This window comes from Leucoraja erinacea, chromosome 13 (assembly GCF_028641065.1).
Source record: "Leucoraja erinacea ecotype New England chromosome 13, Leri_hhj_1, whole genome shotgun sequence".
Classification (NCBI taxonomy): domain Eukaryota; kingdom Metazoa; phylum Chordata; class Chondrichthyes; order Rajiformes; family Rajidae; genus Leucoraja; species Leucoraja erinaceus.
Window position 1 is genome coordinate 23,734,049 of NC_073389.1, and position 16,218 is coordinate 23,750,266.

The 16,218-nt window shown below is 41.8% G+C and overlaps 1 protein-coding gene across 5 annotated transcripts in view; it reads left to right on the forward strand.

Annotated features, from left to right (window-relative positions):
- The window catches only part of sytl5 (synaptotagmin-like 5), a 150,822-nt gene that overhangs the window by 80,462 nt on the left and 54,142 nt on the right, over positions 1 to 16,218 (forward strand). For all 5 annotated transcript variants that reach the window (XM_055644588.1, XM_055644587.1, XM_055644590.1 and 2 more), the window contains exon 3: positions 5,827 to 6,042. In XM_055644588.1, coding sequence (XP_055500563.1) covers positions 5,827 to 6,042 — 216 coding nt within the window. The remainder of the gene's footprint in view (positions 1 to 5,826; positions 6,043 to 16,218) is intronic.

Consider the following 16,218-nt stretch of genomic DNA (forward strand, 5'->3'; position numbering starts at 1 on the left):
TCAGTTTAAGAAGTGGTGGAGTCATGGCATGAAAACAGGCCTTTCAGCCCAACTTGCCTATGATGCCCCATCTGCCACTGTTCCCACCTGCCCAAATTTGGCCCATATCCCATCCATGTACCTGTCCAAATGTCTTTTAAATGTTGTTATAGTGCCTGCCTCAACTACCCCCTCTCGTAGCTCGTTCCATATACCCACACATATGTGTGAAAAAGTTGCCCTTTGCGTTCCTATTAAATCTTGCCCATGTCACCTTACACCTATGTTCTCTGGTTCTTGATTTCCTCTACCCTGGGTAAAAGACTCTGTGCATTCACCTTTTCAATCCCCCTCATGATCTTATACACTCTGTACTATCCAGTTCATGATTCGCTGACTCTCGATAAAAGGCAGCATTCACCTTACCTCTTTCCCTCATGATCTTGCACAGCTCTGTGAGACCACGTCTTATCCTTGTGTGCTCCAAAGAATAAAGTGCTAGCCTGCCCAAGCTTAATTTGAACCCAAGTTGCAAATATTCAGCTTCCAATAATCTGTTTCAATACATGTATTTGGGTCAAAGTAGATGTTCACTTCATAAGTACTATCACTTCTAGGCATCATGCCTGAGCAGGGTCCAGGCTCAGGGGAACAATGCAGGGAATGTGCCTCGGCAAGATCATCTCACTAACTTCATCTGGAGAGGAGCTCGGACCGCCAGGCCACGGCCTATATCATCCAGAAGCCGCGGACTGCGGTGCTTCCGGCTGGTGTGGCACCCAGAGCCTGGGATCCCTCGTTGGGGCCCCCGGAGGAGAAGAGCTCCGACCGCCGGCCCACGGCCTACTTCTACCGCGGGCGCACCGGAGACTTACCATCCAGAGCAGGGTCCCTCGCCGGGGATCCCTGAAGAGGAGCTCCGACCGCTGGTCCTGCGGTCTGCGGTGCTTCTGGCTGCAGCGCGGCGGGGACTTTAGATCTTCGACCGCTGGCCTGCGGCCTACACCATCTCGAAGCCGCGGTCTCCGGTGGGGAGGCACTGATTCATGACTTACCTGGACTTACCTTGTCTGCACATCTGGACGCCCGCAGCGGCGACATCGGAGGGTTGAGGTCCCGACCACATGGGGGGGAAATGGAGGAGGACTGACCAAATTTTGTGCCTTCCACCACAGTGATGAATGCTGTGGTGGATGTTTGTGTTAAAATTTTTTTGTGTATTGTGTGTTCTTTTTTTATTGTACCGCTGCCGGCAAATTCATTTCACTGCACTTTATGTGCATGACTTGACTTGACATCGACTTCAACTGGGTACAATGCCTGTTGAATTCACACATTGACACATTCACACTTGACTTGACTTGATCCCCTGCTGATCTGACTTTAATCATGCTTTCAGCAATGTGATCCTCTGTTCAAGGCTGCTCAACGTTCTAATCCACTGCAATGCTATGTACAGGCTATGTACAGACTCTTAATTTTATTTTTTTTAATTGACGGAAATTTTATTTGGTATATACTTTTTTTTCCACAATATCATCTCCACCTCCCTTACATTAGTGTAATCCTTTGCTCTCATTTCTTATTTCATTTCTCACTTGCACAAATTACATTTCAACCCACTCCACCCCAAACCTCAATAGCCCCGTCTAAATTTTCCTTTCCTTTTAAATGACCCCTCTCTGAAGGACTCCGTCCCACTGGTTCAGAGAGAGTCAATACCCTCTTGCCCATATTTAAGATTTCAATCAGTCAATTATCTTACCAATATGGTTATCCCAAATAGGAAGTCTGCATGTGGAGATCTCTGGATTACAATTCATGGGTAGTTGATGCTATTTATTAGATGTTACTTTATACATGAGCTGCTGATTATTAATTTCTTTACCATACTCATTATTTCACATCACCAAGGCAGGTTTAGTGTAGATGGGGCATGTTTCTATGCTGTATGACTCGATGACACTCGAACTGCATAACTATTACCTTGGAAGGAGTGCATGGAAAGAGTGTATATTCCAGTGGGATTGATAAAATAGGGAAAAGAAGTGGAAACATCTGTTCGTCTTTCCCCTTTATATCAATTGAAAATGAAAAGTCATGCATGATGCCAAAAACGACAGACTTTGGAAGAGCCTGTAAATTTGGATAACTGGAACCCAACCCATGTGAATGCCTGTTGTTGTGATGCAGTATTGAAAATCGGGAAGGAGAGAAGCAAATGTTGCGCTACAATAGGACTTGAATGTAACAAAGTAATTCACCTCCTTTGTGGGTTAAATTACGATTGTTGTTACAGTTGTTCATTCTTTAATTTAACAGCTTGTCCCCAGATGAATTAAGGGGAAAACATTGATCAAGTGTCGTCGGCAATGCAGAATGGAAATGGAAACTATTATTGGCTTGATAAAGGAGGAATGAATTTTGGTTATTTTTACTTTATGAAATATAAAACACACACAAGATTTATTTTCTTAGTTCTAAAAATAATTGCTGCACATTACAAACACAAGCCTGCAAAATATGCGATGACCATTTGAGACACTAAATAACTTGTTTTGCTTACAGAGATACAGTGTGGAAACAGGTCCTCTGGTCCACTCTGACTTTCACTCACCTGTTCTTTTGCATCCTACACACCAGGGGCAATTTACACAAGCCAATTAATCTACAAACCCATACGTCTTTGGACTAGCACCCGGAGAACGTACAAACTCTGCACGGATACCACCCGTTGTCAGGATCGAACCTGGGTCTCTGATGCTGTAAGACAGCAGCTCTACCACAGCAGCTCTACCACTGTGCCACCCTTTTTTTTCCATTGATTCTCCAAATTTTAAAAACAGTGCCTTATCGAAAGCGCGAGATGATGGTCTCCTCTGTCAAAATGATAAAGTGCCTGGGAAAAATGTAATTTACAAATGACACTTATTGTAGATGCAGGTTTCCTTGAAAACCATGTTACATGCCATGTGGTGTAATAGGTGGTAGTGTGAATTGAGGTGAAATAGTGCAATGAATCATATTGCTGTGCAATGGATTTAACATCAAACTCCATCAAGTCTGGATCCTGTTCCAACCTGATAATCGTCTTCTGGTTCCAAAGTATTGACACTGTGTTAAAGCATCAATAAAATCTTGTCGTTGTTTAGCAAGAGCTTTTATAAAATCAATCAATGCTGAGATAATTGCAGGGCAACATTTCCCACATTTTCATTATGAAATATTAAGAATTATTACAATATTAGGTAACCAGTGTTCTCACATTTAAAATGCTTTTATTCTTCCACATTGCTAAATGAAATCTGGCCATTGTAGAATTTACATATTTTAAGACAACTGATACAATCTCACAAATAATGGAGACACAAGGAACTGCAAATGCTGGTTTACAAAAACAAAAGATATCATGTGCTGGAGTAACTCAATGGGTCAAGCAGCATCTTTGGAGAACATAGATACAAAAAAGACACAGTGCTGGAGTAACCCGGCCTTCGTCTTCCCCCCCTCACCTCCACCAAACCCTGCAATCAGTCTGAAGAAGTGGCTCAACCTGAAACATCACTTATGCATATTCTCCAGGGATGTTGCCTGACCTCAGTTATGCGAGTCCCCTCAGACGAAAGATTCAGGAAGAATACTTAGACCACTTATAAATACCTTTAGCTTTTTGCTACTGGTTAAAAGATCACCATCCCAAACAAATATACAGGACACCACACAATGTCTCTTTAAATATGCATAGCTCAGGCGTGCTCAGTTCTACTATAACGTGGGGGGGAGAGGGAGGGCATAGTGGGAGGGGGGGAGAGGGAGGGCGTAGTGGGGGGGGGGGAGAGGAGAGGGAGGGCGTGGTGGGATGGGGGGGGGTGTAGGGGGGAAAGGGCGTAGTGGGAAGGGAGAGGGCGTGGTGGAGGGGTGGTGGGGGGAGAGAAAACGAGGGGAGGTTGGAGTGCTGGAGTGCCCCTCCCACCTGGAGTGGCACGTCCTGCCTTGCGAGTGCATTGTGGCGTCACTCGGATTTTTTTTTCCCCAAAATGGGTGAGTTTGAAGAAATCAGGCTGTTTTTAAAATTTAAATGATGAATAACTTCGGAAATATTTATCGCCACCACAGGAAAAATGTGAGTAGGATGTGTGAAATGGGAAGCCTGTGGCCTAGCGTTTGAAAGAAGATAGGAATTAACCAGATTCATTCACACACACACACACACATGCATTATGGGCACAAACAAGACAAAGACTTTGTTATATAGAGAGAGGCCCTTCAGCCCACTGAGTGTACTCCGACCAGCGATCCCCCCCCCCCCCCCCGTGCACTAACACTGTCCTACACACTAGGGGCAATTTACAATTTTACTGAAACCAATTAACCTCCAACTCTACATCTTTGGGATGTGGGAGAAAACCAGAGTATCCGGAGAAAATCCACGTGATCTCGGGGAGAACATACAGACTCCATACGGAGAGCACCCGTGGTCTGGATCGAACCAGGGTCTCTGGTGCTGCAAGGCAGCAACTCTGCAGCTACGCCACTGTGTATGTAGTGACAGTACGTAGTCAAAAAGGCAAAGGCTCCATGATGAACAATCATGGTCATCAAATGAGGCTACCAATAATATGAACTTAAAGGAAAGATGCACAAATGCAAGGCAAACTGGGATTATAGAAATCAGGACGAGATACAGCAAAAAATAAAAGAACAACAAAGGGAATGCCGACCCATTAAATTCACATTATCAAGACTATAACGGATAATATCGTTGGAAAGCTTGTTAAATGAACATTTGTCATTGGTGTTATCCTGTGCATTAGTGTACAAGCGAGGCTGTAAATAGGCCACAGGGAGAAACTGAGTAGATTGAGTGCAAGCTAAAAAAAAAATACAGGAAAAGTGAGGCAGTAGATATGAAATAGCCATGACACTCTGGTTTGCATGTCAAAGTATTAAAACAAATTGTAAAATGCTAATTCAGTGTTTTTGATATGGAAGCTTGCAAACTTTAATTCTATATTTTTAGAAGAGTATAGAATAAAAATGTCTGAGAGCGGGTCGCGACCCAAAACGTTACCTATTCATGTTCTCTAGAGACGCTGCCTGACTTGCAGTTACTCCCGCACTTTGTGTCCTTTTCTGGTCTTTTCGTAAACCTACCTCATTGCGGCATTGGATTTTTTTCCTCTGGAACTTTAAAGCTACAATGCTGTAAAAACCATAGTCTGCAGTCTAGTTTTGTTTTCTTTGCACTGTATGTGGTACTGCATGTTGTACTGGTGTACGGCTTGATTATACCCATGTATAGTACAATCTGATTGAATTGGATAGTACATAAACAAAAGCTTCTCACTGTATCTTGGTTCACTTAACAATAATGAACCCGCACCAAAACCAATACCAAAATGTCTCGTCACGTAAAATAATTTTGGCACAGCCGGACAAATTTGGCATATCTGTATTAAATTAGTAGTCTGTAAAAATGGAAATAGAACCTTAAAGGGGGTAATCCAGTTCAATAAACAAATATGGATATACTGTATGGATATGCCAGCTATTTTCTTTCTTTCTCTCTCTCTTTTTACTTGCTCTTTGTTGAATATTGTGCATGATATTATTGGTTTACATCTACATGGGTCAGTGGATTGTCCATGACAACAAAGTTGTTAATATAAATCCAAAATCAATATGTATATTTCCAGTCAGTTTTAGAGCTTTTGTGCTATGGGATTATGTTGTTTTTGATTTTCTAAGTCAGCTTCCAGTTAAATGTTATAACTCTGCTTTTATAAATTGCTGGTTGTGTTTTTGCCCCTTTGTCAGTTACTGACAACATACCCCATTTTATTACAGGAAATTAAAGAACGAGCTGATCAAAATCCGTGGATCGGGGGTGAATCGAAGAAAACAGCAGGTTAATGAGCGGGCCTGTAAGCGATGCCAGAACACACTTGGCCTCGTCTTTTTCCGAGGGGACCAATGCCAGATCTGCAAAGACCGTGTGTGCGCAGAATGTCGTGTTGTGCTCAAAGACGGAGGCTGGAAGTGCACGGCATGCTCTAAAATTGCGTACGTATTTAATTTATATGCAAGTATTAACTAAAAGATTAAGTCTAAATTTCAGCAATCCTATTTAATGGTCGGGTCCTTTTGAGATTTGGTTTTAATCACGGCTACAATTAATTATTGTCACAATGAATGAAGCATTGCTGCTCACATCCCTGGTTACCTGTTTTGGGAATTAACAAGAGCTACCAAAGCGTATCACAGACCTTATTTTTTAGTTTTGTTTTGACTTTACAGCATGGAATCCATAGGCCCACCGAGTCCACGCCAACCATCGATCATCAGTTCACGCAGAGCTTCCAACTCTCACGCATTGAGCGTGAGACTCATGCATTTCGCCAAATTCTCACGCTCTCATGCTGATCACAGAATTTCTCACACTCTCTCGTGAGAAATTCTGTGATCAACGAGAATTTAAAAACTAATATCAACTGCATGGGCCACGAGCGTTGTAGAGCCGGGGCTGAGGGGGGGATGGAAGCAGAAGCAGCGGCGGGGACAGATGTGGACGGGGAGCCGGTGCTGGCGAGTGTTTGCGGGGCTGGCGAGTCGCTCGCTGCAGCTCCGGCCATGGAGCAGCTTCAGTGCAAGAATCCCGGGCGTCGGAAGCACTGCGCCGCTGCTGTGAGAGTCGCTGTACCGAATTCACCCTGGTGACCGGCATGGACCAGGCTGTGGCTCAGTGCATCCTGGAGGACAACCAGTGGCTGCTGGAAGTAAGCACCAAGCACTGGGTAGAAGCTGTGGAAGATAGCGGACTTCAAATGGGGGTGGTTGGAGAAAACATCCTGCTTGCCTGCAAGATTTTCACTTACTGTAACTGCAGGACAAATGTTCCCGATGTTGGGGGAGTTCAGAACCAGGGGTCACACAGTTTAAGAATATGGGGTAGGCCATTTGGGACTGAGATGAGGACAAACTTTCTTCACCCAGAGAGTTATGAATCGGTGGAATTCTCTGCCACTGAAGGTAGTGGAGGCCAATTCACTGGATGTTTTCAAGAGAAAGTTACATTTAGCTCTTGGGGCTAGTGAAATCAAGGGATATGGGGAAAACACAGGAAAGAGATACTGATTTTAGATGAAGAGCCATGATCATATTGAATGGCAGTGCTGGCTCAAAGGGCTGAATGACCTATTCCTGCACCTATTTTCTATGTTTCTATGCTTGAGTATATGGCGATAAAACTCGACCACCTGATTTTGAAGCATTCATGCATGGTGGAGGTATAATGTAGTCACAGAGTGATACAGTGTGAAAACTGGCCCTTTTGCTGAACTTGCCCACATCCGACAACATCTCCCAGCGACACTACCTGCTTTTGGTCCATATCCCTCCAAACCTGTCCTATCCATGTATCAGTCTAACTGTTTCCTAAATGTTGGGATAGTCCCAACATTTTAATATTCCCTCTGAACCTTTCCTATCCTTGTACGTGTCCAAGTTTCTTTTAAATGCTGTTATGGTATCTGCCTCAACTACCTCGTCTGGCAGCTTGTTCTTTACACCCACCACCCTTTGTGTGGAAAAAGTTACCCCTTAAAAAGTTACCTCTTAAAAATACTTCAAATAAAACACATTGAAATCATACTTCTACAATGCACTAAAACATGATTTTAATACATCGTTTCAAAAAATCCCTCCCCCCCCCACTCGATTACTGCACTACCTTGCCAGGTACCCCCAAGGCCAGTGATCAGTGATCGCTCAGCCTCCCCACTTTCAAAAACGCTCCGTGGTCCCTGGTTCAGACAGAGAGCACTGCCAGATGTGAGCGGGGAACTGAGACCAGTTGTCCGTGATGTCTGCATTCCAATGCTCAGCGCTTCGTGTTTCGGAGTTGGCTAATGTTATTGATTTGTAATTAGCCTGATTTGTAATTAGTTGACAAAACCTTAATTTATTAATCCGGAATATCCAGGGGGATGGGATAAGTGTAATATTAAAATGACATGCAAGGTGTCAGGCTGTCTGTCACAACATACAGCCCCGATAACCCATTATTTCCTTCAGTTAAATATTGGGAAGGTAGCACTATTGTTATTTGCCATTCAACTATTATGTTTGTTTAACTCACTGACTATTTCTAACCCCCCCCCCCCCCCCCCCCACATTCCTTTGACAGGTTGAATAGAAATGTCCCCAATATCATAGTTTATTAATTGAACACGTAGATGAACATCCTCAAGGAGTGTAATCAGATGGAAACTGATTTAGATGCGATGTTTAAGAACTTGTTCAAAGAAGGGGCATATTTTAAAGGAGTGACAGAGATACTTGCAGGGGAATGTGTGAGGAGGTTATTATTTATCTTTAGTTTTAGCTTGAACGAGGACATCTGAAGATTCAAAGTTTAATATAGTAATTGTCCTGATACTGACTCCAACCAACCACGTAATTAATATCATTCATTCCGGAGGTTTTATTTTTCTGAGACCATTTAAACTTCACTTGGATTTCAATCACTTCAATGTAAAAGTAATTTGGAATGGGGAGCATTGGAACAAAAATTTGCCCTCGGTACATATTAACTGTAATATAATAATGTATGCATGTTGGTAGGTGCAATCAAAACAAAGATATTGTTTATCATTGTTGTGTTATGAATACCACAGAAAATATTATGTACTCTCAAGATCACATAAAATAGAATAGTATTGCTTAAATATATAGTTATTGGACTTTGCATTTCGGAAAGTCCCAGCTGAGAGGAAGACAGCAAAATACGGAAAATATTGGGGGTAAAAATGACTTCAGGCCAGTTTGTTAGGAAAATGAAGGAAATGGTAACAGAATACATACAGCTGAGTGAGTATAATTCTAAGGATGAGAAATTGTGTTCAACCAATTGATGACTTCTTTGACAAAGTAACTAGCATGTTAGATAACAAGGAAGCCAATGGATTTGCAAATTTTGTAAGACAAAATTTGGTCCGTGAAGTGCCCCATAAAAGATTACTGCATTAGATAAGCACCTGTGGACTTGAACGTAATAGGTTAAGATATGGGCCTTTATGTGTGGGCCAGATATAATGTCAGTGCAAAGGGGCTAAGAGCAAGGCCAAGTGTGCATCCAGAGTGAAGGTCTGGAATAGTACCAGATGTGCAGTGAGACCCAGGTTGGTCCACGTGGGCCAAATGCTTGATTATAATTTGATTTCCATATATGAACACACTAAGATCATTCATGTGATACACCTGTTGATCAGAGCCTGGCACTATTGTGGAATGTAATTAGGAATGTAATTTAGCCTAACCTTATTCATAACTAATCCAATTTAAAGCATAAATATTGCATTCAAGTGTAAGTTAAAAGACACGCTACAGTATGCACCAGATTGCACAATTTCAAGCTGAGAAATCCAAAAGCTCCGTACCAATGGGAGGGGGGAAACCCACAACCTTTCCTCCCCCCCCCCCACCCCCCCTCAGTCACTACGCACCCTCGGGCTTGGCCTTTCGCAATTTCTCACTCCCAACTCTCACCCAATGTTGGCAGCCCTGGTTCACGCTAGATTTATGATATAATAATAATAATAATAATTTTATTTATAGAGCACTTTAAAAACAAACATAGCTGCAACAAAGTGCTGTACATCACTAATCATTGACAAAAAAGTTAATACATACCAAAAAATAACAAACAAAAGAAATAGTAGGAAAAGACATGTAAAATAATTAAACATCAAAAACACCACAAACAGAAGCAAAGCCTCAGGCATGGTCAAAAGCCAGGGAGTACAAATGTGTTTTAACACTGGATTTGAAGATGGACAGTGAGGGGGGCCTGTCTGATGTGCAATGGCTGGGTGTTCCAGAGTGCCGGAGCAGCAACAGAGAAGGCTCTATCCCCTCTGAGCCTCAGACTAGACCTCGGTACCTCCAGGAGCAGCTGACCAGCTGACCTGAGGGACCGGGCAGGAGCGTATCGGTGGAGCAGCTCAGAGAGGTAAGGCGGGGCGAGCCCATTCAGAGATTTAAAAACAAATAACAGTATAAATATCACACTTCTCATCTAGTCCCCTAGTGGGGTTTTGTTTTCAGAGGCCAATTAGCCTACAAATCTGCACATCTTTGGGAGGTGGGAGGAAACCAGAGCATTTGGAGGAAGCCCATGCAATCAGAAGGACATGCAAAGTCCATGTAGATAACACCTGAGGTCAGGATCAAACCTGGGTCTCTAGTGCTGTGAGGCAGCAGCTCTACTGGCTGTGCTACTGTGCTGTCCTCTATTATTTGGGCACTATCATTGTGAAATTGCTTTGATAAGGTTTTGTACAGGGTAAGAGGGAAACACCATGAAAACATTAATTTCATCTTGATGCCAACAAATGCCTTTGATGCATCAAGTTGCCTACATCATCATAGCATAGGTTCCTAAATGTAAAATTTATCACAAAACATTTTCTTCATGAAGATGATACCCATTAACACTGACTATTATAAATTCCCTGGTATCATTTGCCCACTGCTGTGATATTAAGCTAATATTATAACTTCGACTCCAACACTATAATGTCTGAGTTCCAGTTTAAATGCAGCCCATAAAGTCATAGGAGCAGAATAAGGCCATTTGGCCCATTGACTCTACTCAACTATTCAAACATGGCTGGTCTATCTTTCTTTCTCAACCCCGTTCTCCTGCCATCTCATCATAACCTCTGACACCCCTACTAAACAAAAATGCAGACACAAGGAACTGCAGATGCTGGTTTTCAAAAAAAGGACACAGAACGCTAGAGAAACTCAGCAGGTCAGAAAATACAACATGGAATACTGGTGATTAGACACTAAAACCTGCATTGGAAGTTTTTATCTCTGCATGAAATATTAAGTCTCCTATGAATACATTTCAGGTGAACAGTAAGCTGAAGAACAAGATATGGGCCATTTGGTCCAATCAGTTAATGCTGGCATTAGTGCTCAACTTGAGCCTCCTCCCATCCTTCCTCTTCCAATTATCAGCAGAACATTCTGTTCTCTTGTCCTTTTTTTGCTTATCTAGCTTCCCCTGACATTAAATAAACTTTCCTCTGGAGCCTTACTGTATTCTTAATTCAACCATCCAGAAATGTCTAGCCCTTTATGTATTGGAGTGGCTTGAACTCTTCAGCCAGTAGTGTGTAGCCCCAGTTGTTTAGGTTAAGGATTCAGCTGAGGGCAGAGACATTTCCTGAGTTAGACTTTCAGCCCTCACACTTCCACATTGTACATTTTAACTATCACACGCCCACAGCCTATGTTTCCAGATAGATTTCCATGTCTCCTGTTTTGTTGTTTCTCACTGGCTTGATTTAAAACAAAGTTTGGCATTGGAAAGCTCTTTTATATTGTTGATTAGTAAGGCAAGTAACAAGGACATTGCTACCAAGGACGTTGCTGTCTGTGCGGAGTTTGTACGTTCTCCTCGTGATCTGCATGGGTTTTCTCCAGGATCTCCGGTTTTCTCCCATACGACAAAGAGGACAGGTTTGTAGGCTAATTGGCTTGGTATAATTGTAAATTGTTCGTAGTGTGTATAGGATAGTGTAGGTGTGCAAGGATCGCTGGTCAGTGCGGACTCAATGGGCCGAAGGGCCTGTTTCCACGCTCTATCTCTAAACTGAACTAAACTAAATAAACATCCTCTACTGAAGGCAGTAACTCGTAACCAGTAACCATGGCTGACACCACAGTGTTTCAAAAGTAATGTTATTATAGTGTATATTCTTCCTAACGATGCAATACTTCAAGGCTTCATATGGAATTAGAATCATATGACACGGAAACAGGCCCTTCAGCCCAACTCGTCTATGCTGACCAAAATGACATCTAAGTTAGTTCCATTTGCGTGTTTGGTCCTTTTCCCTCTGAACCTTTCCTATCCTTGTACGTGCCCAAGTGTCTTTTAAATGCTGTTATGGTATCTGCCTCAACTACCTCCTCTGGCAGCTTGTTCCATATACCCATCACTCTCTGTGTGGAAAACGTTGCCCCTCGTGTTCCTATTAAATCTTTCCCCTCTTACCTTAAACCTATGCCCTTTGGTTCTTGATTTCCCCAACCTTGAGTATAAGACTGTGCATTCACTCTATTCCAATTAAATACAACTTTTATACTGCAATTGATACATGTTACTTGTTTTATTTACCTTACTGTATTGCCATTCAATAAAAGAAACCCATATGAACAACAACTAAGAAAAATGCTGAGAAGAATTAGTACACCAGGCAGCATCAGCGGAGGGAAACAGTTAATTCTTAATGTCAATAACTCTTCATCAAAACACAGCAACTTCTAATTCTGAAGTGTAATTCCTGCAATTTTTTAGTTTGCTTTGCAACAATAACCATCCATATTGTAAATGTTTCTACCAATTAACTATTTATATGCACATGAACCTTTTCAATTATTTACAAAAACTCATGTTAACACTGCAATATAAAATTGTCAATCCAGTATCTACTCCCAGTAATGATGATCCCAGTTTCAATTTTACTTTAATACGTCCTGCTCTCCACATTGCATTGCCTACACTTTGAAAGATCAATTTAATCTTAAACACTCATGGACCACATCAGTCGCTATGGTTCATTATGGTACTTAAACATATTTAAGAAATAAACCCGGTAATAATTTGCTCTGATTCGAATTTCAGGTGAAACTATTGGCTTTCCACAGACTGGATATATGTTTTCATCCCCTTTATAGTTAGAATATTACAACCTCTGCTCTCCACTTTAAGATTGTTTCCAAAGTTTGCACTTCAGCCCCAATTATTTTCCCTCTCCCTCAGTGTGTTTTGTTTAGTGTGTACTGGGATCACATGAGCAAGTCCAGACAAAGTGTAGCATAACTCATAGAACTCTTGAATCATCTCTAAATTGCAACATTACCTTCTCTCAATTAATTCAGCTCCACCTAAGCTTGATTGTACATTTAGTAACTCCATGAACAACAGGAATCTGGCAAACACCACAGACTTTTCTGAGACTTGCACTGTGTAGCAGCAGCAGCAGCAGCAGCAGCAACATCTTACTATTGAAATGGCCTTGCTACAACACCAACTCTCCCCTTCAAATATGCAGCCTCTATTCTGACGCTGCTTTGAACTGGCTCTCTCCTATCAGTAAAACAAATCACGTACTCTTGCATCCAAGGAGTGTAAATGTTTCTATAGCTCAAGAAAAAAATCAAAACCTTAAACTCAAAACTCTACAAGAACTTCAAATCACTCCAGGGTGTCTTGATCTGAGATATACTTCTGATTGTAGGGTCAAAGAGTCATACAGCGTGGAAACAGGTCCTTCGGCCCAAATTTCCCACACCCGCATGTCCCATCTACACTAGTCCCACTTGCCTGCATTTGGCCCACATCCCTCTGACCTGGCCTATCCACGAACCTGTCTAAATGTTTCTGAAGCATTGCGGTAGTAACTGCCTCAACTACCTCGTTCCATATACCCACCACCTTTTGTGTGAAAACGTTACCCCTCGGGTTCCCATTAAATCTTCCCCCCCCCCTCACCTTAAACCCATGTCCTCTGGTCTCGATATCCCAAGTCCGGGCAAGAGACTGTGTGCGTCTATGTGATGCTCTGTGCCTCTGATTCATGTGATGTTCTGTGCCTCCACCTTTCCACTTCGTAGTGGCCTCTGCAGATGCTTGCACCAGGGTCACCTGCCCAAGTATCTTGCTGCCAGTGGCATGCAGGAGGATGCTCTAGATGGAGGATTCGCTTCAATAGCTTGCTGCAGAGAAGTAAATATGCGCAGCTCTTGTTCTTCAACACTTGAACAGGGAGCACTTCAAACGCTGTGTTTCAAGTCATCCTCTTGCCACTCCATTAATATCATAAAAGCTATGAATGTTGCCGAATTGCATGTTGCAAAGACTGATGCGCAACAATATAGATATGCATACTAATCGTGACAAACTCCATCAATAAGATAATTATTACTGCACTTTTGTTACATAGAACATGGAATAGTACAGCACAGGAACAGACCCTTTAGCCCACAAAGTCCATGCTGTCAGGTTAAATTATTCTCCTCTGCCTGCATGTGATCCGTATCCCTCCATTCCCAGCATATCCATGTGCCTATATTAGGTATGTTACAATACTTACCTTCAGCGGCGCTGCAATTCTGCCACTGGCCGTGTGAGCGATTTTGACGCGTTTGAGGGGGGACGCGGTTAAAACGCGGTTTTCTCCGACCTGGTCCTGGATTATATTTTGTTGGAGTGCAAGTTTTTGCTGAAGAATCGTTCCGACGGCCGTTCTGTGTGTTTTTTAAAAAAAATTGCCCGACAAGTTAATCGCTGGAGTGATTTTAAAATCAGCTTCAGAAGCCGACTTTACGTAGGGGACAGGTAAAAGAAAGTAGTTTATTTTTATGTATAAAAGTGTTTCTTAAGATGCATTTAATTCCCATTTTAAGTTGTGAAACGGTGATTTTTTCCCCCGAACGAACCGACAGTGTTTTTGCTGCCGATATGGGTTTAAATCCACTGCAATCGCAACATTCCAATTGATCGCGTTCCAGAAAAACCCACTCGCAAGCTGATTTAAATGGCCATTAATTTACGGGTATTAAACAATAAATTCCTTCCATTTGGCCTATAAACCCATGACAATGAGATTTAAAAAATTATGTTATATTGTGAATTCTTGCTTGAATGTTATTTGGACACTTAGGCTATTTAAAAATGTTAATCCATTCTTAAGAAATGGATAGATGTTTAGGTTTAGTAATTGGATTTTGTAATTAGCTACAATTAGGTAACTAACTAATTATATGCTTTAATTTCAAGTCATCTAAGTAAGATTGTTTCATATTTGTTTCAGAATGCTTCAATCTATAATAACTGAAAATGTCTTTCAGTTCTCTTAATGTTTAAGAAAGTTATGGTCATTTGACTGTTCTCGATCACAGCTTTTGTGTTAAGTCAATGAAAAAGCAATAGGGAACAAGATGCTAATTTCCGAGTATGAAAATGGCCAGAACGTTTTTAATACTGAAGATATGAAAGTGTCAAATTAAATTTATTTTTATGCTTTATCTGATGGGATAAATTAGACTTGATTTTTTAACTCAAAGTTTTGTAACATTGCTACCTATCTAAAAGCCTCTTAAATGCCACTATTTTATCTGCCTCCACCTTTACCCTTGGCAGCGTTCCATGCACTCAATAGTCTGTGTGTTTAAAAATATATATTTGCCCACACAGCTCCTTGAAAGTTTGCCACTCTTGTTTCCTCTGGTGCATTGGACGCTGAGGAGCCACCTGATGTATGTGGTAGATAGTTCACCATGCTATAGGAAGGATGTGTGTGGTAGATAGTTCACCCTGCTATAGGAAGGATGCTGTTAAATTGGAAAGAGAGCAAAGAAGATTTACAAGGATGTTGCCAGGACTTGAGGGCCTGAGCTATAGAGAGAGGTCAGACAGGCCAGTAATGTATTCCCTGAAGTGTAGGAAGCTGAAGGGTGATCTTATAGAGCTGTTTAAAATCATGAGGGGAGTGATAGGATTAATGGAGAGCCTTTTACCCAGAATAGGGGAATCAATAACCAGAGGACATAGGTTTAAGGCAAGAAATGGAAAAGATTTAATAAGAGCCTGAAAGACAACTTTTTCAAACAGAGGGTGAGGATATGTGAAATAAGCTGCCAGAGGAAGCAGGTACTATAACATTTAAAAGACATTTGGACAGGTACGTGAATAGGAACGTTTTAGCAAGGTTTGGGCCAAACACATGCAGTTGGGACTAGCATGAGCAAGTTGAGCCAAAGAGCCTGTATCCGTGTTGTATGACTATATATAAAATTATGAGAGGACAGATAGATTCCTTTTCTCAGGGCAAAAACATCAAGCTGTGAGGTGAGAGGTGTCAAGTGTAAAAGTGTGCAATTTCTTTAAGACAATGTAAAATGCCTGATTGCACTGCCAGGAGGGGTGGTGAAGTATATATGTTTAAGAGACCTTTAAGAGCAGGATACTGACTATTTGCAGGCAGATGAGATTAGTTTAGATTGACATTATGGTTGGCACAGACACAGTCAGCTGAAGGGCCTGTTCCTGTGCTAATGTTCAATGCTCTGAATATTTATCCAGATTTTCAGTTACGTTTAAGACACATACTGTGCATTGTAATTAAACGCAGCTTAATTTCCGACAGATTCTCTGCTTATTCA